General features: G+C 36.2%; 1 protein-coding gene across 7 annotated transcripts in view; it reads right to left on the reverse strand.

Moving 5' to 3' along the window:
- Nucleotides 1-21,204, reverse strand: part of TBCK (TBC1 domain containing kinase) — a 200,420-nt gene that overhangs the window by 17,092 nt on the left and 162,124 nt on the right. For all 7 annotated transcript variants that reach the window (XM_026499132.4, XM_044384227.3, XM_044384224.3 and 4 more), the window contains 2 exons: nucleotides 19,621-19,796; nucleotides 4,343-4,502 (listed from right to left, as the gene is read on the reverse strand). In XM_026499132.4, coding sequence (XP_026354917.1) covers nucleotides 4,343-4,502; nucleotides 19,621-19,796 — 336 coding nt within the window. The remainder of the gene's footprint in view (nucleotides 1-4,342; nucleotides 4,503-19,620; nucleotides 19,797-21,204) is intronic.

The raw sequence follows: 21,204 nt of genomic DNA on the forward strand, positions 1-21,204 counted from the left end.
TGTTTTCAGAGTCACCTGGTCCCCTCTGAACACTCTTGCCATGGGGCTGAGAGTGTGGAAGCCTCCCACCACTGCAGTACAGACTGACTTCCAGCCTAACATCCCCAAACCAAATAACACTGGCCTGCAAGGGGGGGTAAACAAACACAATTGGACTATTATCTTATCTAAAAAAAAAAAGTTGCCATGGCACACTTTTCTATTACAAATCTGATTATCTGCAGTTGATAACAGATGCCATATTGTAAATTTAATTTCTATATGCCGTGTCTAGAAAGTATCAGGCACTCATACTATTCAGTCATAGAACCTCCACAAAAATCATCTCTCGTCTAAGCTTCTGAATCAACTGTTATTCATAAATGTATGTTAGGCTCTTTTCTATTTTGTTTTGTTTTGTTTTGCTTTAAAGGAAAAAATAATAGCAATAACAGCACACATGGCTTATTATTGCCACCGTCTCTTATGTTCTCAGATGAACATTTCTTTCGATGACAAAAGAAAAGCACTGATTTTATGCCAAGAGTATACCATTTTAAGGGAAAGACAAGATGTTCCTAACATTTTCCAAAGGGTTGACAGACAAAGTGAAATGCAAAGATTCCTTCAATTTCTTTCTTTGATAACCTTTTGAATGTGGCACACTGGCAGGATTGAAATTTCAGTGGTTTTATAGCCACAAAATAAAATCTGGGTAGGGTAATTATAAAGTCTTAAGCATTTCAGTGACTAACACAGCAATATGATGTTTACAGTTCTTCTGAAGGACTTACTAAAGGTAGAGAAACACCAACTTTCATTTTGTTCTGGTCCCTGTTGTTGGCATTTTCTAGTCCAACAGCCATCACTAGCTCTAGAGTTGGATCTCACTACATTCTTTCCCCACAGGGGAGAAAAACAGTAACCAATAACACATTAAAGCATGCCACTGCGCGGTTAACATTCTCCTTAAACGTTATAATTTACTTCTGGGAAAGAGGCGTATGCACGGTGGTATTTTGCCCAGCAGATACCTGAGACTTTGACCTTAGGTTGGGAGTGTGGTGGTGTAATGGTGGCTGTATCAAAACAACCCAAACGTTTCCCCTTAGGTAATATTTGATTAATGTTAAAAATCAAAATTTCCTTTAATGTGAGTAATCTGCTTAAGGATATAACAATGCTCCTTCTTGTGAGGTCATTTAATCTGTAATTTGAATAGTAGATTTATCTGTTTCCCCCTATTGATCTGAATATACACAGGTTTATACATGAGCTCTCTGAGATTAATTCAACACATTTCAGTTTTGTAAGAGGTTATCTTTTATGATACTTTCTGTACAGATTACGCTAGCATGTTTTCCTTCCATGCCCAAGAAATCTAATTCCAGTTTAGCAATCGAAGATGCAGTTTCTCATGTGAGTTTTAAAAAGATGATTATCTCTGCAGTGAGACAAGAATGAGACCTTGCTGTCTTTTTCATTTCAAATGTTACGCGAAGCCTGAGTTGATTTTACCCTTGTTTTGACAGAGAGCTCTTCCTACTCCCATTAACCCTACCAACATATACAGTCTGCGTTTGTTTGGCTTGTCAAATTAAACTTAGTCACACGGCAGCAAGGATCAGCACAAAATCTGACCTACCCTTGGAAAAGCAGTACACAGTTCAGAGACTCAGGACTCCACTTCACTCACTTGAGACTACCTGACATTCCTTGATGCTGACATGGCATTGTTCTCAGAATATCTGGATGTGCTCGATTATATAATAGCTCACTGCTTTATTTAACCTATAGTATAAGGTGAATTAAAGACTACCTGACAAGTGAGATTCAGTAGGACTTAGTACGGAGAAGCCCTATGTGGTACTCTGACTAAATTAAGATCTTTGTAGTCCTCCATTCTTGCCCTGTTCAGGGGAAAAGCAATGTTTTAGCTAGATAAGAAATGGCAGATTCTAAAGGTTTCCTGGTGTATTTAATGTGGTAGCTAGGCCAAATACAAGAGACTTATGAAGTAGTAATTACAAAGAAACCAATAAATTGCTAATCAATTGTAATTACAGGAAAGAGTTAATGAATACATAAGTAAAATGGGATCATATATCTTCCAATTATAGTTAGTCAGGTACACAAATAAGCTGTAATTCTCAGATCTGTTTTGCCTTCTCCTATGTCATTTTAGACAATATATTCAATACACTTGGCCATTATAGAGTAAATCCCTTCATATTTGTATCACAAAAGACACTCTAGTCCTAATTTGTATGTCAAATGGGTGATTTTAATACTGTCACACACAAGATAAGTGGCTCATTGTTTTTCTTTCTTGCAGTTGCTGAATGATATTTTGCTATTTGTTAAATTAAATGTTAAGAGCTCTTTTCTTTTATTGAGCTATAGTCTATTTTACTTAATATTTTTATTTGTTGGATTTTCAGTTTAGCTCTTTTACTAGATCTTAACAGAAGATGTAAAACTGGAAAAATTACAATCAGCATCTACTGTTTTGTAAGCAAAAAACTCCCTAGTCCAAAGAGGGGTTTGACATAAAAACCATAAACTTTTACAAAGATAATTTGTAACTGTGCTGTAACTAGAATTGGCACCTTGGCTTTCTTTTCACAGCGTTCAATTGGGACTCTCTTAATCTTTTCAAAATAGAACTCTGCCAGCTGCAGTGCACTGATTTCAACTTAGAAGAAAACCTGTTACTTGCTTGGAAATCACTCTGTGTGTGTGTGTGTGTGTGTGTGTGTGTGTGTGTGCGTGTGTGTTAATACTCAGAAGGGGAAAAGATGAGCCCTGATCAGAAGAGCTCTTATGAAAGAATCTCCACTACTGTTTGACCAAAAACTGCAGCGCTCAGATGAACTGGGGACAGTAGGGTAGTCTAAACATATCAAACCCTAGAACTTTTTAAAAATTGCTATTTTAACCATTGTTAGGTGTACAATTCAGTGGCATTAGGTATATTCACAGTAGTGTACAACTGTCACCACTAGTTATTTCCAAAATTTCTTATCATCCCAGATAGAAACTCTGTCATTAAGAAAAACTCCCATCCTCTCCTCTAACAGCCCTTAAGAACACTAATTTACTTTCTGTCTCCATGAATTTGCCTATTCTAGATGGTTCATTTAAGTGGAATCAAAGAATATTTGTCCTTTTGTGTTTGGCTTATTCCAACTTAGCGTGATGTTTTTACGGTTCATCCACGTTGTAGCATGTATCAGAACCTCAGTCCTTTTTAAGGTTGAATAATATTACACTGTATGTATATACCACATTCTGTTTATTCATTCATCTGTTGATAGATACTTGGGTTGTTTCCACCTTTTGGCTATAGTGGTGCTATAAACACTGGCATACAAGTATGTACCTATTTGAGCTCTTGTTTACTATTCTTTTGGGTATTTACATAAGAATGGACTTGCTGGTCATAATGTAATGACCAATAAGCCCATGAAAAAATACTTGACATCATTAGCCTTTAGTGAAATGCAAATCAAAACCACAATGACATACCACTTCACACCCAACTGTTGGCAAGGATATGGAGAGATTGGAAAGAAATTCTGGCTCACGGCTGGTAGGAATGTAAAATGATGCAACTCTTTGTTCTCTTTTCTTTTTTCTCTCTCTTTTTTAAGATTTTATTTATTTATTTATGAGAGAGACAGCACAAGCAGGGAGAGAGAGCACAAGGGGCAGGCAGAGGGAGAGGCAGGCTCCCTACTGAGCAGACAGCTTGATGCGGGGCTCCATCCCAGGACCCTGGGATCATGATCTGAGTCAAAGGCAGACGCTTAACAGGCTGAGCCACCAGGCACCCTGTACTCTTTGTTTTATTTTCAATTTGCTTAAAACACAGGGAAGAGGGAAGTCATTTTATTTTTTCATATAATCCTTATATCTGACAGTTGATACCCTTCCGGAATATCATCAAAAAGCTTTGAGCCTATAGTACACAAAATCCCCAGATTCAATAAACTCTATCATGATCAGCTTTCAGAGCCCCCAGTCAAGCCCCAGGGTGCTTCTCCCATGGAAGGAATTGAAGTTACTTCTATACAATTTCAGAAAGAAGTTCAAAAACAAAACCAAAACCAAGAAAACATCTTAGGCTATCATTTGGATCTTTCTCCGTTTACTACTGATCTTGATGTTGCACACTGAGGAGAAAGCGTTAATTCTTTTACTGGGAAAAGGTGAACAAACTCCTCAGTGTAAGAATATAGTCAGAAATTCAAAGTTCATTTGATTTGTGACCAGCTCCTGAAGAAACACACTCTTACACAAACCATTATGATAGGTAGATAACACATCACCATGTGTGTATGACGTTTCTAAGCACACTTACCTCGGCTGTGTGCTTTGCCACATGCCCCACGATGACAATGACCTTCCCTTTGAAGCTCTGGAGCACAGTAGTGAAAGGGCCCTGGGTAAGCTCCCCTTCTGCCGTGAAGGCAGCACTGAATGGAATGTTGATGCTGCCTGCAATATGACCCCGAATAAAACTGGGGAGGAAAGATTAAGGAAAACATTTATTTGTGTTAGACTTGAGTGTATGAGGGAAACTCACAGAGGGAACTGATTCACAGAAGATAGTACATTAAAATCAAATACAGAGATCAGATTTAAAAATTCCCTGAGCAAACGAAACTAGTTCAGTCATAAAGGCAAATTTTAGTTTGGCTTATTTTGCAAGACAAGTGAAGCTAGCCTAACCTTGGTCACGTCTTGCTTATGCCTCTGAAAATCATAAACAGAACTTAAACTGTTGTCCCAAATTGGTATGAGGTAACCCCTAACCAATTCCCTCTCATTTAAGAAAATTCTAATACTGTAACCAAACTGAGAAATAAACAGTCACTGCCTCCACATTGTATAAGCCGCTTTATAACAATATACCCTTGAGCCTCACTCCGCGTCTTTGTTTGAGTGCTCCTCATTTGTAGACTGTTGTTTTGGTACGTGCACAATAAGCTTTTACTAATTACTACTTCACTGATTCATTGGCTTTACTTCTGGTTTTTATTTTTTCCCCTGAACTTTCAACAGTTCTTAACATCTTGAATGCTCACACGAATATTTTATCTAGTTAAATATGAAAACGGAATGGAAAAAAGAAAGGACGAAGATGAGTAGAAAATTTAAAGAAGACTCCCCTGACTAAAGGAAGTATTGCAGAAGTGATCAGATGCAGCAAATCCAATGGCAATCCCATGGGTTGCACAATACTCATGGCTTTCAGTTCATTACTATAACCATGATTATTTTACAGCTCTGAAAGTAATATAGTCAATCAGAAATTCTCAGACCTAACTTGATACTGCAAAACTATCTACTTTGGGCAAGTGACTGCTAAACGGGACTCTCTTTAGAGTTGTTAGGTCATTAGCATTGATTGGAAACCCTTCTGTTGTTGGCTATTTCTCAAGTGAACTTAGCTGACATTTCCATTCTTTGCAATTTCAGGCTCTCTAAAGGGGTAATGTGTTATTATATTTGCACTTGAGAAGGGTTCATATGGTTTCATTGAGTCTTTTAATTCTGGAATTAAAAGTATATATTTGTTTAAAATATTTAGTGATATCATACAATCTTAAAGAAAAAATACATGCCCCCAACTAAGGCATAGTATATTTCAAGAAGTGGTAGATAATGAAACCAGAGAGGTAGATTAAATAATAATTATGAACTTAGTCTTCTAACTATTCTCAAAGTATTTAAGTTTGTTTGAAATATGAGATCCCATTTAATGTTATTATTTATTAACTGTCAGTAATATCTGTTCCTGCCAATGAATGCCATGATGTATAACACATTGTGCTTCCTGGACTCTCCAGATTTGCCACTGAAATTTTAAAAATAAAGGCCCATATATCTTAAAAAAAAAAAAAAGAAAAAAATATATGCACCTCTCAAAATAATTTAAAAGTACAATTAAATAGAGGCTATAGAGGAAGACGTTCTTTTTAAAAAGATTTTTATTTATTCATTTTAGAGAGATAGGGAGGGAGGGGGAGGAAGAGAGAGAGAGAGAGCACGCGTGCACACACACAAGTAGGGAGGAGGGGCAGAGGGAGAGGAAGAAGCAGGCTCCCCGCTGAGCAGCGAGCCTGAGGTGGGCTCCATCCCAGAACCCTGAGATCATGACCTGAGCCCAAGGCAGACACTTAACCAACTGTGCCACCCAGGGGTCCTGAGGAAGACATTCTTAAATGTTACTATTAATCAAATAACTCTTCAAATAAACATAAAATAACTGTGAAACCTGCTCTGAAAGAGATGGATAGGATACTCTGATAGGATATATCAAATTGGGGAGGACAGGGAAGGTTTTCACTGAGAAAGCAAGTGACAGCTGAGTTAAAACTGGAAGAATTAATAAACGTTCATTAGACAAAGGGATGGAATGGAGGTGGGACAGGGTGATGGGAGGGATAAACATTTCAGGCAGAATGTTAGGCTTATAGAGGGGAGGCACATGGCCCATAAGGAGAAATAAAGCAAGGCCAGTGCCAGCAGAATTGAGAGAGCAAAGTGTAGTATGAGATAAGATGATCATGGAAATGAATGCAGAGGCAGAACCAAGCAGGGCCTTGTACGTCATGTTGGTAATATTAGTCTTTATCCTAGAACAATGAAAATCAAAAGTATTTAAGCAGAGAAGTAACAAATCACATTTATACTTTGGCAATAACGTGAAGAAAGGCTAGGAGAGTAAATGTGAAGACCAGTTTATAAGAAGTCCAGGCAATCTGTCTTCCCCCCTTAACAATCACTGATTGATGACCACGGAAGGGATATTTATGTGTTCAATAGAGGCATTTCCTCTAGATGTCTTTTAAAAAATGGAAGAGTCATAGAGTTTTAAACGGTTATGCCACAAGCAACTAATATTCCCCACCACAACTCGTTAGTCATCACTGTAGAAGGGGAAAAATTATAATTATTTATTGACATGACAGTTTCTCAGTTGACCCAGTTTGTAGGTTCATCTTTAGAACTCTACTTCTTTCTTTTTCTCTGCCTGTCTCTCTTTCTCTCTCATTAATGGTGAGAGGAGAAATTGAGGCTCCTACTCTCAAGAATGACGGTGAAAGTTGACCACATATCTTACACTTGAAATTTTCCAGTCAGCTGCTGCTTCATCATTTTTTTTTAAAGAAAAGCATTTGACATTAATAAGAAAGGAAAGAACTATAAAAAGTTTGAAAAATAAAAAGAGAGGTAAAGTAAACATTAGCATCCCAGTATACATTGTTTAATTAGAGTCTTCTAGAATGGACAAAGAATTTACCATCATGGCCAGATCACCCCTGCATTTCAACAGCACTAGTTTCTCAAACATTTATAATTATTCAATATTCTCAACTACAGTGTTCATGAAAAGTCAGGGCTTTGTTCTCAGCATACAATTATTCTGATAGTACTTTTATCTTCAATTAGGATAAATGAAAAATTTGGATACCACAAACTAAGAACCTAACAACTCAAATATTCTCAGCAAATGATTCTACATCTGTCAGGCTGAATCAGTTACCAGAGAGAGTTTCTGTGTTTATCAAACAGCCCTTATCAGCCGTGAACATTTTTTTTTTTCCTTTCCAGTGCTTTTACAGTAGCAAAAACAATACAAATCCATCCTAGAAATATTTAGGTTGTTTGCCCACCTCCCACTTTCTTGTTTTAGAGAGCCTCAACTACTGCTCCCATGAAAGGGTGAGCCTAGATTGTCATGTTTGTATCAGATGATCTTTCCACGATCATGCCTGACAGGACAGTAGGGAAGGGAAGGGTGAAGGGGGACTCTGATGCAGGCTGAGCCAATCAGATTCTCTCCCTTGAAAATCAGAAATAAAAGATAAAAGACAATGCTTAGACTGTGTTAAGCTTTACAATGTAAGTTACATTTGAGTGCCTGTTATACAAAATTTGTTCAGCTACATATTAGAAAATGGGTGACTCTAAAAATAACATTTATTTTATAAGATAAAGTGTATAAATATTTGGCTTTAAAAAGTACTCATTGGTACCCAAATACCCAATATCTAAAATCTGTACCGAAATCATAGAGGAACACCTAGATGATTTTGTGGACTCAGTATCACCAATTTCTTATGTGCTTTTAAAGATTTCAGTCCAAATTGCTTTTTAGTCACAAGACGTTAAGTCATAAACTTGTTACTATCCTAGAATTTTCTGCTGGTTGTGCTTTATAGTTTGATTTTTAAAAAATCTATATTAAATGTTAAAATGCTTGACAAAATATGATGGCAACAGAGACTTTTTGGGAAGAAGAAAATTATCCAAACTGCAAAAACTATTCCAAACCTTTTTTAGGCTATCTTAACATTTGAAAGATAAGGCACAACAGAAATAAAACTTTAAACCACACTTCCCCTATTCCTGGTTTAGTTCAACCAAAAAGTCCTGGAAAACATTTAAAAGCACTCATCCAAGAACATGCTTGTCATAAAACTTTTAGTGCAAATAAGATTAGGTAAGCATGAATGCTCTTAGGGTGGTCAAACCTCTAAATATCTATCCTTAACTATATTCCTGGCAAACACCAGAGAAGAATGAGATTTGCTTAGTTACATATTAATACATTTACCATGAACATTACCTTTTCTTTAAGTAAGTTGAACAATGAAGACAATTTTGATTTAAGGATCTCGCTTCCTTGGTAATTAAGTTCCTCTACCTACATTAGAAATTCTCATGTGAAACAGAATCATGATGAAGCAGAACTCCCTTATACAATTTCTAAACATGTGAGAGGCTACCAGATTATACTGTAGAGGTAGGTGGCTGAATACTGTTTTTACTTCTGAGTCCTCCGTAATCATAAAATATTAGCTATCTGAAAACTGAGTGAAGCACAGACTTCTGTATATTTTGTGTTAACTGGACAGAATAAGAGTGAGATAGAAGGTAGTTTCTGACATATAGTGACTCTAATCTTCAAAGTTGACTCTGCTTAGTCGTGGGCAAAATATGGCAAGGAGAGCAAAATGACAGAGAATATACATCTGAGATAAGCACTTTCTCCATGCTCTGAGAACTTTAGTTTTATTTCATTGCACTGCAGTCGAAGACAAGTGTGTATAGGTTCTTAATACTAAGGCAGTATGAGAGATGAGCAGGTAACAGGGCAGATTTTAGGATTACGAGTGTCACTTCACTGCTTTCCTCATATTCTAGACAAAAATTTGGATCCTCTGCATTTGCCTTTTGTATTTAAAAAAGCCACTGTCTGTCAGCATAAACAGAGATATGGGGTAAACAAAACCCACATTGAAAGAGGTTCTGTAGTGAGTACACTACCCAGCAGCCAGACACTCTGCTATTTTAGAAACTAAGAACTTAAAAAGTTTCAGCTTCAACGTACTTAGTTCAGAATCTAGTCAGGCAATCGAAGCCAAAGGATTTATGTAGTAATAGCTCCAATCATATATATATCTTTACATTTTCAGATCGGTTTTGGCAAGGGCGGTAATGGCACTCATAAACAGTAACTTCTTAACCTTTCAGTGTTTATGAAACATTTTTACTGTTAGGATTTTTCATGACATCCTTGAAAGAAGTAAAAGATAAAGGCCATGATTAAAGAAATCATCAGTAATTACAATGAAACCTCTACTATGGAACAACAGTAGTTATAAAAACAGTTATTACACCAGTCACCTTGTCAGGTATTTGAATCAAGTTGTTTACTACACGGATTGCCCTCTGTGATATATTCTAGGAAACATGATCTTTCTTTGGCAGCTGGTGACCTTACCCTGTCTTGCAGTACGCTGTTCCTCTCCACAAAAACATAGCATTCAGCTCAACATTCCATTTGGTAGACATTACTAAAAAGCATTCAAGTGTGTGCTTATAACAAAAATAAATATTCACATTAAACAAAATCTGGTAGTCCAATGTAGAAATACTTTAAAATGTCTGTGACAAAAGAGTTGGATTATTAGAACAGTATTAACAGGTAAGGATGACATGCATCATCGTCTAGGTTTCTAAGATATGAAGACCTTCCTGTATCTGTAAGTCAGTCTATATAACAAATGTGCAAGTAGATGCACCATACATTAACCAAGCGGCTAGAAAAAATATCCTTCTAAAAATAATACAGGTATATTAAATAGGTAAATAGGTTCACAGTCTAGAAAGATTGTTTACTTCACAAAAGGATTTAATAATTGCTTTAAAATACCTCACAGCTCAAAATTGAACACAGAAACAATCCCATATTTTTCTAAACCCTAAAAGAGCACAGCGTTTTTGCTGGGTACCACACTTAGTGACTTCATACCTCTAGATACAAAGCACACCAGCATTTCCTCAGACACTTTGTGAGCTTGTTTGTCTGCTACTTTGACTAATTATAATTAGTGTTATAGAATCCAAAGTAAAGGCTACAGGTTTACTATATCAATAGCCAAAACAGAATATGGAATTAAGCCCATAGCTTCCTCATACATACTGTAACTCAACAGCGTTAATCAATATAAAATTGTATCTTTAGAAATCACCATTTCTCCTTGCTAAATCTGTTGCTGCTTTGTCTGAATGGTATCACCATCCGCCAAAACAGTTTAAACCTCATCCATGGCAACATCCAACATTCTAGAACACTAATAAATCCCATCCTCCTATCTCTATTCCCATAACCACTTGGCTATCTCAGACATTTACTCCCTTGAGTGTAGACTATTGCCATAGCTTTTTGTTTTTTTCAATTCTTATCTTTTCTCTTGGAAATCCACTCTATTCACAATATTGTTAGATTAAAATTTTAAAAACAAAGTTCTGATGATCACATCCTTGTTGAGAAACCTTTCATGGCTGCCTATAGGACAAAGCCCAAATTTCTCAGTTGAGCCCTCATGAACAAGAACTAACTACTTCACTTCCAACCAAACCAAATCACATACTGTTTCCTGTATATGTCCTGCCTAGCTCCTGCGGTTTTCTCTGCCTAAATACCTTTTCTCCATCTTTTTGAGTGTTCACACATTATCCATCCTTCAAGTGTTTCCTCCATGAAAACTTCCCTTCGCACAGTATCTGTACATCTCTCACGAAAGCAGTTTGACCTTGTATAAAACATACTAATGCTAATGTATGTGACTTCCATTAAGACTTTACACAATGTATAGGATCTGCATTTATCTCATCTATGGAACTCTTATAATGCTTTAATACAGTTCTTAGAATACATTTTATATATTTGCTGAGTAAACGAATTTCAGAATTGTGTCAGACCTAGAATAACTTGTGTCAGCATCAAATATGTTAAGTATCTCCTGGCCTTCCCAGCTAGTGGCACCACTATCTATCAATTCTTGCAGTTGCCACGATACAGAATTATCTTTTTAAATACATAGTAGGAAAAAAGTGAAAGAAACAGCAACAAAAGGCATTTCTCTGGATTTTCTCCAGCATGGTTATTGACCCAAAGGGTTCACTAAAACTGATTTATTTTAGGGCAAAGCTAAAGATCCCACCCTTTGTGACTGCAGATATGGAGAAATGTTTATGCACATCAAATCTCTGGGTGATTCCATCTTTCTGGTCTTGCCTGCACCATTACCTCCCCTCTTATCTTCTTCCACACTGCATAAATCCCCACAAAATACAAATGTGAGCATGCTACTTATCTGATTAAAATTCTTTAATATTCTCTCATAGTCTTTGGAATAAAACCCAAATTTCTTAGCATGTTACATTCTCCATGAAGCTGCCTTTGCCTGCTGTAGTGTCATTTCCTACCCTCATGCATTCCAGCCACGCATATCCAGAGTACTTGTAATTTCCTGAATGTGTCCTTCTCATCCTCTCTGTGCACGCACACAGTATGTTTTTTTTTTCAGTCTAAAATGTCCTTTTTCTCTTCATTCCTGGGGTAACTTTTCTATTTGTCTTTCAAGACCCATCTCAGGTATCACCTAGCTTGGGTGACCACCCTTATATGCCCATGGCTTTCTGGGTGTACCTCAAACATAGACCATTTCACACGGTATTGTAATTCTCTATTTAGTGTGTCTCTCTTAGCCATAAGACTGTGAACTCCTGGTCAGCAAGGGTTCTGACTTAACTCTGTTTCCCCACTGCCTAGCAAAATAGGTCATCCATCAGGATTGACTGCTGATTGAATGAGACTACATGGCACACAGGAACTGGGGCTATGGCTGGATCTCAGAACAAATGGAGCTCTTCAACAGTTAATGTACCTTTCACAACTCTTCTATTATTAATTCAGACAGTGGAGACATTCCGGCAGTGGCTACCACATAGTCCCATATTATACAAGGTCTATTCAGATATGGGATTACAGCTAGCTAGAAATTTTAATTCAAGTAGCTTGAATTTAGACCAAATGGGATGAAAAAAATCTTACTAAACCTCCTTAATATCTATTCTGCTCTGAACACAAATATCTCTAAATTATTTTGAAGAAATTTTTAGAAACTAATTCTTCAGGACACAGAGACAAGAGCAATACTAGCATTTACTAAGGATGAATAATGTGGTATAATAATAAAAACAACTGAGTTTATGTGCTTTTCAAATTAAAAAATTTAAGCCTGAGGTTGTCTTTCCTACAGCTTCTGATATTAAAAAAAATAAGTGCTTTACAAATAAAGCTGCAAAAAACTCAGCCTTGAATTCAAGGATATGAGAATAATATTCCTTCAAAGTATTTCTGTTTACAGATAATATCAGTTGGTCCCACATTTACATGACTAAGACCACTCTTAATATGAACTCTAGAAAATTTTAAACTCATTTAGAACCATTAAAGAGAACAAAAGTCTGGCTTGTGTATTATCTTTGAAGTTATTAACATTACTTATGAAATTCATGCCACTATACTTTCTATTGGCTCTTTAAAATATGCAATTATGCAATTATTGGGGTTGCTCAGTGCCTCAAAGGGCAGCTCAAGTTGGTTGTCGGGCAGCTGAACCTGAGTTGGCTGAGGCCCCGTGCAAGAAAGGCCCGAACCCAAGGAGGGCGTTAAAGGTCAGGAGGAAGAGAACTTCTGCTGAGTGAGGCAGGTTGCCAGCCCCAAGCCCTGTGGTTCTCAAGACCCTGGCACTCCTGGCTGTTCTGTGAACAATGATGATGTTCTTTGATTCAAGCCAGCACATGTGTGATTATTTGGATTGTGACCTTTGGTGGTGTGGCTGTGGACCTCACCTTGGAGGAGTGTACTTTCTGAACTCCTCTTAGAGAAACTTATACAGACATGCAATACTGGAGAACTGTAAGAACCTGAGCGCCGTGGGTTAGTAACTCTCTAAACCCAGTCTGATCTCATGGTTGGAACAAGAAGAGTGAGGACAGTGGAGAGAGGTAGTCTTCAAGGCTCCACACCCACATGGAACCCAAGGTGGGGCTTGTATTCCCCAGCCCTGAGATCAGTACCTAGGCTGAGATCAAGAGTTGGAGGCTTAACCCACTGGGCCACCCAGGTGCCCCTGTGTTTACTATTCTTTTCCTACCTCAAATCAAATGCATAGCCCAGGGGCACCTGGGTGGCATAGTCAGTTCAGCATGGGACTCTTGGTTTCTGCTCAGGTCGTGATCTCAGGGTGGTGAGACTGAGCCCTGCATCGGGCTCTGCGGTTAGCGTGGAGTTAGCTTGAAGTTCTCTCTCTCTCCCTCTCCCTCTGCCCTTCCTGCTCATGCTCTCTCTCTCTGAAACACATAAATAAATCTTTTTAAAAATGCATAGCCCATTTTTCAGACTTTCTTCTATTATGTAAGCATCTGAAGCTTTGGCTCTCTCTGTATTGCTAGAGCTGAATCTCTAACAAACTTTGGATAATTAGTAATTTTGTTACTTTTCAATTATAAATATTTAATTTGCACTACAGTGTGTAGTTTGACATTGATGTTTCAAATGTGTTTATATATTTCCACCATATGTTGTATTTTTAACGCTCTTGTTATTGATTGTGTGACCGAGCTCCATTGTCTTTACAGAATTACATTAATCTTTTGAAATGTTGAGATATGTTTTCTGGCCCTATATGTGGTCAATTTTTTTTTTTAAGATTTTATTTATTTGACACAGAGAGAGACACAGCGAAAGAGGGAACACAAGCAGGGGGAGCGTGAGAGGGAGAAGCAGGCTTTCCGCTGAGCAGGGAGCCACTGATGCCGAAGCCTGGGCTCTATCCCAGGACCCTGGGATCATGACCTGAGCCAAAGGCAGACACTTAACGACTGAGCCACCCAGGCGCCCCTATGTGGTCAATTTTCAGAAGTGTTCCTGCAAGCTTGAAAAGAATGTTTGCAGCCAGCCGTGTTCTGTCTCTGGGTCCAGCTCATTAACTGTTTTGCTCCAGCCTTTGTGGTTACTGAATGTTCCTCTGGTCTGTTCCAGAGAGTGGTGTATAAAAAATGTTCCACTCTAATGGTAGCTTTTAGAATTCTCTTTTTATTTGGTCCATTTTTGTTTTCTATTTTTGAAAGCTGTGTTATATTAGCTGCATACCATTTTGGAATTGCTGTAGCTGTTTGGTGAATTAACTTTTAAGGAGTATGAGTAAACTTTTATCTCTAAAAATGCTCATTTCATTAAAATCTCTTTTGTCAAAAAAATTGCAATTGTTGTTTGCTCTGAAATCCTTGTAACATACTAGAACAAAATAACTGACTTAAACTTTTGCCTAGATAACATTTCATGTTTCTTTCTTATAAAAATAAAATATGATTTCAACAGAAACTTAGCTGTTTAGCTTCTCTGACATAAACTGCTCAGCTCTAATATTAAGAATTTAGATTAGGTTATCTCTAGGTTTCCTTCTTATATGAAAGTTGGGTTTATGTCTTTATTGTCAAGTGGGTAAAGTCTGTCTTCATGTTCTCCAGCTTTCCTTTTCTGTATTCCTTACTTGCGCTACTGGGCCGCACTGAAGTTAGGGGTAGTTTCCTCAGATTGTTGTTTCTCCTTACCTACTATCACAAAAATGATAATAGATTAAAATATTACCTCTTGCAGGGTATTTGTAGTTTAACTGGGAATACTTATAAGCTGAATGACTAAAGCTTTAGCAGAATTTCAGGTAATGGGGTTCAGGGTACAGTATCCCAAAATATGGCATCGTGGTATACTGAATATTTTAAGCTGAAGGAATTTGAAAAACGGCATGTGCAAAAAAGACTTTCTGACCTTTCCCTGAATCAAGACATAAGACCCTCAACTGAGGGATGCCTTCCCTATACTCAGAGGATGGGGACATCCTTATCTCTGAGACAGAGGGACACTGAAAAGAATCTGAACAAACAGGCCTTGCTAAGTTTCCCTTAGCTTACCTAAATTTAGCCCATACCCCCTTTGCCCTATCATATGTTCTTGCCACTGTCTACTCTTCATCAAGCCTAGCATAAAAACTCTCAGGTTTAACCACTTCTTCAGATCTTCATTTTGCTTACGAAGGCTCCCATGTCATATAAAACTTACATTAAATAAATTTGTATACTTTTCTCTTGTTAATTTGTATTCTCTTATGGAAACCCAGACAAGAACTCAGAAGGGTAGAGGAAAACATACTTTTCCTCCCTTACACACATTGGAGGGTTCTAGGCGGTGATAAGGCTAGCTCTTAAATTCATTGGTAGACAGTAACTTAATTTGCTAAAATATAACTGCCTCCCTCCCTTTCATAAATAATCATTTTAATTATTTTATATAGGTAAACAAGATGAGATAAAACTTAATTTTAGATTCTTAATCTCCTGAAAGAACAAATTATGAAAAAAATTTCACCTATATGAAGATATAAGAATTGTGTTAGCCAAATTTTCCTGTCTAAACGATCTTATTATAAAAGCAAAATAGAGGATAAAAATTTTATACAGAGACTATAAACAACTTGAAAAATATAAATGACACTTCAAAAATAACTTACTTTCTTTAGGAGAAGGAAAAGGTGTTAGAGGGTTTTTTTTTTGTTGTTTTTTTGTTTCTTTCTACTGCAGAGGACTACATTTTGTTGGCAAGGGAAAATTAAATTATTTAAAAAGTATACTAGTATTAAATATTTATTAATTTAATAAACAGAGAGATAAAGTCACATAAATCCCAGAGTTTAATTGCAAAGATTTACCTTGGTCAGAATGAAGAACTACCCTACAAAAAAATTCCTTTAAAAAATGTTACAAGGAATTCAATAGGCTTTCATTGTTAAGTTTTAAAACACCAGAATCTAATGATCGTTTTTGAGAAAAATTAATAGAAGAATTTTTTTAAAAGATTTATTTTAGAGAGGGGGAAGGGAGAGAGCGAGAGAGCAAGCACACACGAGTCAGCAGAAGGGCAGAGGGAGAGAATCTCATGCAGACTTCCCAATGAGCATGGAGCCCTATGGGGGGCTTGATCTCACAACCCATGAGATCATGACCTGAGCCAAAATCAAGAGTCAGATGCTTAACGGGTTGAGCCACCTAGGTGCCCCAATAGAAGAATATTTTTAAGGGATTAAATTAAGTCATTTAATAGAAAAAAGCCTTTCTAACATGCTTGCCTCAAAGTATTCTAACTTTGCTTTCCAATATTTAAAATCGTTCGGTTTTCTCAAGTGGGATTTACTCTGGGAATGCAAGGGTCATTCAATACTCGCAAATCAATCAACATGATACACCACATCAACAAAACACAAGGATAAAAATCATATGATCATCTCAGTAGATGCAGAAAAAGCATTTGACAAAATTCAACACCCATTCATGATTAAAACCTCTCAATAAAGTGGGTTTAGAGGGAACATACCTCAATATAACAAAGACCATTTATGAAAAACCCACAGCTAACATTATACTCAATGATGAAAAACTAAGAGCTTTTCCTGTAAGATCAGGAACAAGACAAGTATGTCCACTCTCACCACTTTTAACACAGTACTGGAAGTCTTAGCCACAGCAATTATATAAGAAAAAGAAATAAGAGGCATCCATCCATATTGGTAAAGAAGTTTAACTGTCACTATTTGTAGATGATGTAATATATACATAGAAAATCCTAAAAACTCCACCAAAAACTTACTAGAAATAATAAATGAATTCAATAAAGTTGCAGGACACAAAATTAATACTGAGAAATAAGTAGCATTTCTATACACAGATAACAAAATAGGAGAAAGAGAAATTATGAAAACAACTTCATTTATAATTGCACCAAAAAAACCCCACCTCAACCCAGGAAACCTAGGAATAAACTTAAAGAGGTGAAAGACCTATACTTTTTGAAGATGATGTAAACAAATGGAAAGACATTCCATGCTCATGGATTGGAAGGATTAATAGTTAAAATGTCCACACTACCCAACACAATCTACAGATTCAATGCAGTCCCTATCAAAATACCAACAGCATATTTCACAAAACTAGAACAAATAATACCAATATTTGTATGGAACCACATAAGAAATTGAACACTTTGGTTTTAAAGTAGGCTTTCAAAAGGGAATTTAGAAAATTTCACAAGTTGGGTCCTTTGGGAGGGTTACAAGAGGTGGGTGACTTTATTTTTCTTTCTTCATTCCCTTGGGACCACTCCCCCCAAAATGGCACAAAGCACTACTGATTCTCTTTGTTCAGCCTGTATTGTAAAGACTAAAACAAACAACCCAGGTCTCTGCCTAGTTGCAACAATGAGCCACGTACTGTGAGATGACATAAAGGCATTCCTATGTTAGGCAACTGATCCATACTCATCAGAGAACAATGATCAGGCTAGTGGCTCAGCTTTCTGTTGTTTTATTTATATTTATCCTGAGGAAAATAAAGGAGAGTAGGAATTTAAAAATCAGACAAAGAGGTTTGAAAAACTTTGGACTGAATGTCACTCTCATATTGTGTGTATTTTAAAATTTCAAAAAGTTATTTAAATTGTTTGAAAGGAAGTGAGTGGTGTGCATATAAGCTATTTTAATTATTTTAGAAGTAGTCTTTAAAGTTAAAATAGGGTGGGGAGCCTGGGTGGCTCAGTCGGTTGAGCATCTGACTCTTGGTTCTGGCTCAGACTGTGATCTCATGGGCCCTGGGATGGAGCCCTGCTTCGGGCTCCATGCTCAGGAGTGAGTCTGATTGGAGACTCTTTCCCTCTGCCCCTCCCTCCTCTCTCTCTCTTTCAAATAAATAAATAAACCATAAAAAAATAAAATTAAAATAGGGCATTATAAGGCTACACTTTTTGATGGTTTTATGAGAGACTCATAAAAGGCTCAACCAAAAGAAACAAGCTAATAGTTAAAAAATTAAATGTATTTTAAACCCTTGAAATAACAGATAAGAAATTTTACAGCAGGAGTTCCTGGACCTGTCAACTGGAATTTAATGCTTCTTTTGGGAATCCACTCATCTACTCTGCTAAGGAACTTCCAGTATCCATGAAGACATAACAATGAGGGACATAAACATTAAGGTTCTCTCCAAGCTCAGTAGTCTTTCACAAGTGAGGGAAAATAAAAAGTAGTAAATTTTCACTAAAAGGTGGGGATGTATCATTTGAAATAGCAGGCTCCCAAATTGTATTCTTAGTAATCTAAGATTCTATGGATTGCTTCAGGAGTTCAGTAAATGTACAGTTTAAATTTCATTTAAAAAATTGTGATTGCAAATATGCACATGAAAACTCATATGCCAATTTTAGCATATAAGAAACCACTAATCTACTAACCCTCATTTTCCTATAACTCTCATTTATAGTTAGTAAATGATATAAATATTAACTTACAAAGAAAATCACTTAAAATTTTCTTCATTTATATTTTATATAACGAATTTCTAAGAATTTATTTTAATATTCATGATATATTATAATTATATAATTCTATAATTTATATTTGTATACATATAAATTATATAATAATTATATAAATCATATATGATTTATATAATTAAAAATAATTTATATTTATATACATATATAATTACGTAATGATTTATAAATATATATATTTATATGCATAAATATATAACAGGGTAGGGCACTGTTAAAAAAATTTTGAAAATCATTCACCTAGATCTTAGAGTATAGAGAATCAAGGCATGCTTCATGAGAATCTGACAGATGACGATATAAGCAGAAAGATTAAATTGCTACTATTTTGTAACTGTTCATACTTTAGTGCCAAGCAAAATCCCAAGAAGTTATGGTACATTTAATGTCAGTAAAAAATACTTTAATATATTCTCTAAAGACAATATATTGAAAATTATAATAAATACAAGTTCAAAGTTGAGATCTGTTCATCTCTCTTTGTAGGCTATGAAATAGACCAATTAAATACTCTTCATCTTTGCCAAAATTTTATCTATAGCAAGAAGGATTCAAATACCCCCAAGAACAGCAATATACACTAGAGAAACACAAAAACCAAGAAAATGTCCCAATATTCTGGTGTTATCCAGAAACCAGTTTAAGGTCATGCAATGTTATCTTATATTATGCAAGTCTATTCTGGCATCTAGTTTGAGAGTTATTTAGCTATTTGAATTCAGAGGAATCCCAGATATGTTCATTGTTTTTACCAAACACCCTTAAAGCGGAAAGGAAACAGTATGAGTAAGGCAGTACCACCATTTTAAAACCACATGTGTAAAGGATACTCTTCACTATTCCGGATGTCAACTACCAGGAGCTTTGGTTTACTGGACTTTGTCTTCTTGGTGGGTGTTTTGAAATGGCCTGTCACTGTGAGTTCACACAAGTCAATCAGGTCCTCTGCTGAAATCCGGGGTGATACTTCTGACTTTAGGTCATTTAATGGGATAGATTCTCTTGACTGAAAAAAAAATATACAAACAACACAAATATTGAGAATAATACAGAGAGACAAACTATAGCCAATATAGAATATCTGTAGGCTCTTGATATCAATCATTATAGAATATAGGAGAACAGGAAACTGAATCTCACTTTAGTGGTCTACTGTGTAACTGTATTCCTTACTATTGAGGTTTACTTACTCAATAGAGGAAAGCATTGTTCTTTTGGTTCACTACCAACTCCTGCCTCAAATTTGATAGAAAAAGATGAGGCAGAGTTTTCCTTATAAGAGCACTGTGTATCTTTAAAGACAGCTCCTTTAAGCACATTTCACTTTTCTTCAAGTATAATTACTATTGTTGTGAATCACATTAATTAAAACTCTGGTAATATAAGAAATTACACTGTAACTCAGTATACATATTAATTAAAGAACCTGGTTCTAATATACATATTAGACTTTCATAACATAATTTATGTCACATATGGATAGTTGAGCAGAAATTAGATTTTTCAGAGACGAATGCAGAGCAACATAACACTTTCTTAGATAGTAAACAAAAATGACAATGTATCTTAATTGTGAAGGAGGTAAAATCAGACTCCAGACAATCAAACTAGCACATTGGTCTATGTGACTATTATGTGGTGTAAGACTGATTCAGAATAAGGGCTATTTACAACTGTTCTCCATGTTATTTAGTAGGGAGAGGGAATTTCCTCCCCTATAAAAGGCAATGCAATACAACTCAATTCAATTCAACCTAAATTTATGGAGCACTAGTAGATACTCTTGAAAACTTGTTTAACGACTTGAGAATTTAAGAACTTTCAAAATTCCCTTGATTGAAAACATAGAGATTCAAAAGAAAAAATGTATTTATATGCTTAAGTTTTCAAAACAGTCTATTATCTCATTTACTCATTTTCTCTGTTTTCACAATTCCGTTGTGGAATACCACATTTAGAACTTCTGATTTAGAATTTCTAGGCAGGAGAGAATAAAGCACATGCATCATTTATCAGACACACTTTTTTTTAAAGCTTTTATTTAAATTCCAGTTAGTTAACATACAGTGTAATATTAGTTTCAGGTGTACAATATAGAGATTCAACGCTTCTATACAACACCCAGTGCTCATCACTACAAGTGCACTCCTTAATCCCCATCATCTATTTAACCCATCCTCTGCTCCCCCACCCCCCCGCACCTTGTAACCATCAATTCAGACAGACTTATTTTGAAAAAAAATTGTTTTCGGTTGTAGTTTTAATGTCAGCTCTCATCCCTTGGGTTTCCCTGACTATGCCATAAATTCTTTAGTGGTAAAGCACATTTTCTCCCACTTCATTAGCTTTTAAGTAGAAATGGAAATTGCTAAGCTTTGTGGGTTTATGGCTCTTAATAAAAGACAGACATTAGA

This window comes from Ursus arctos, unplaced genomic scaffold (genome assembly GCF_023065955.2).
Source record: "Ursus arctos isolate Adak ecotype North America unplaced genomic scaffold, UrsArc2.0 scaffold_11, whole genome shotgun sequence".
NCBI lineage: Eukaryota > Metazoa > Chordata > Mammalia > Carnivora > Ursidae > Ursus > Ursus arctos.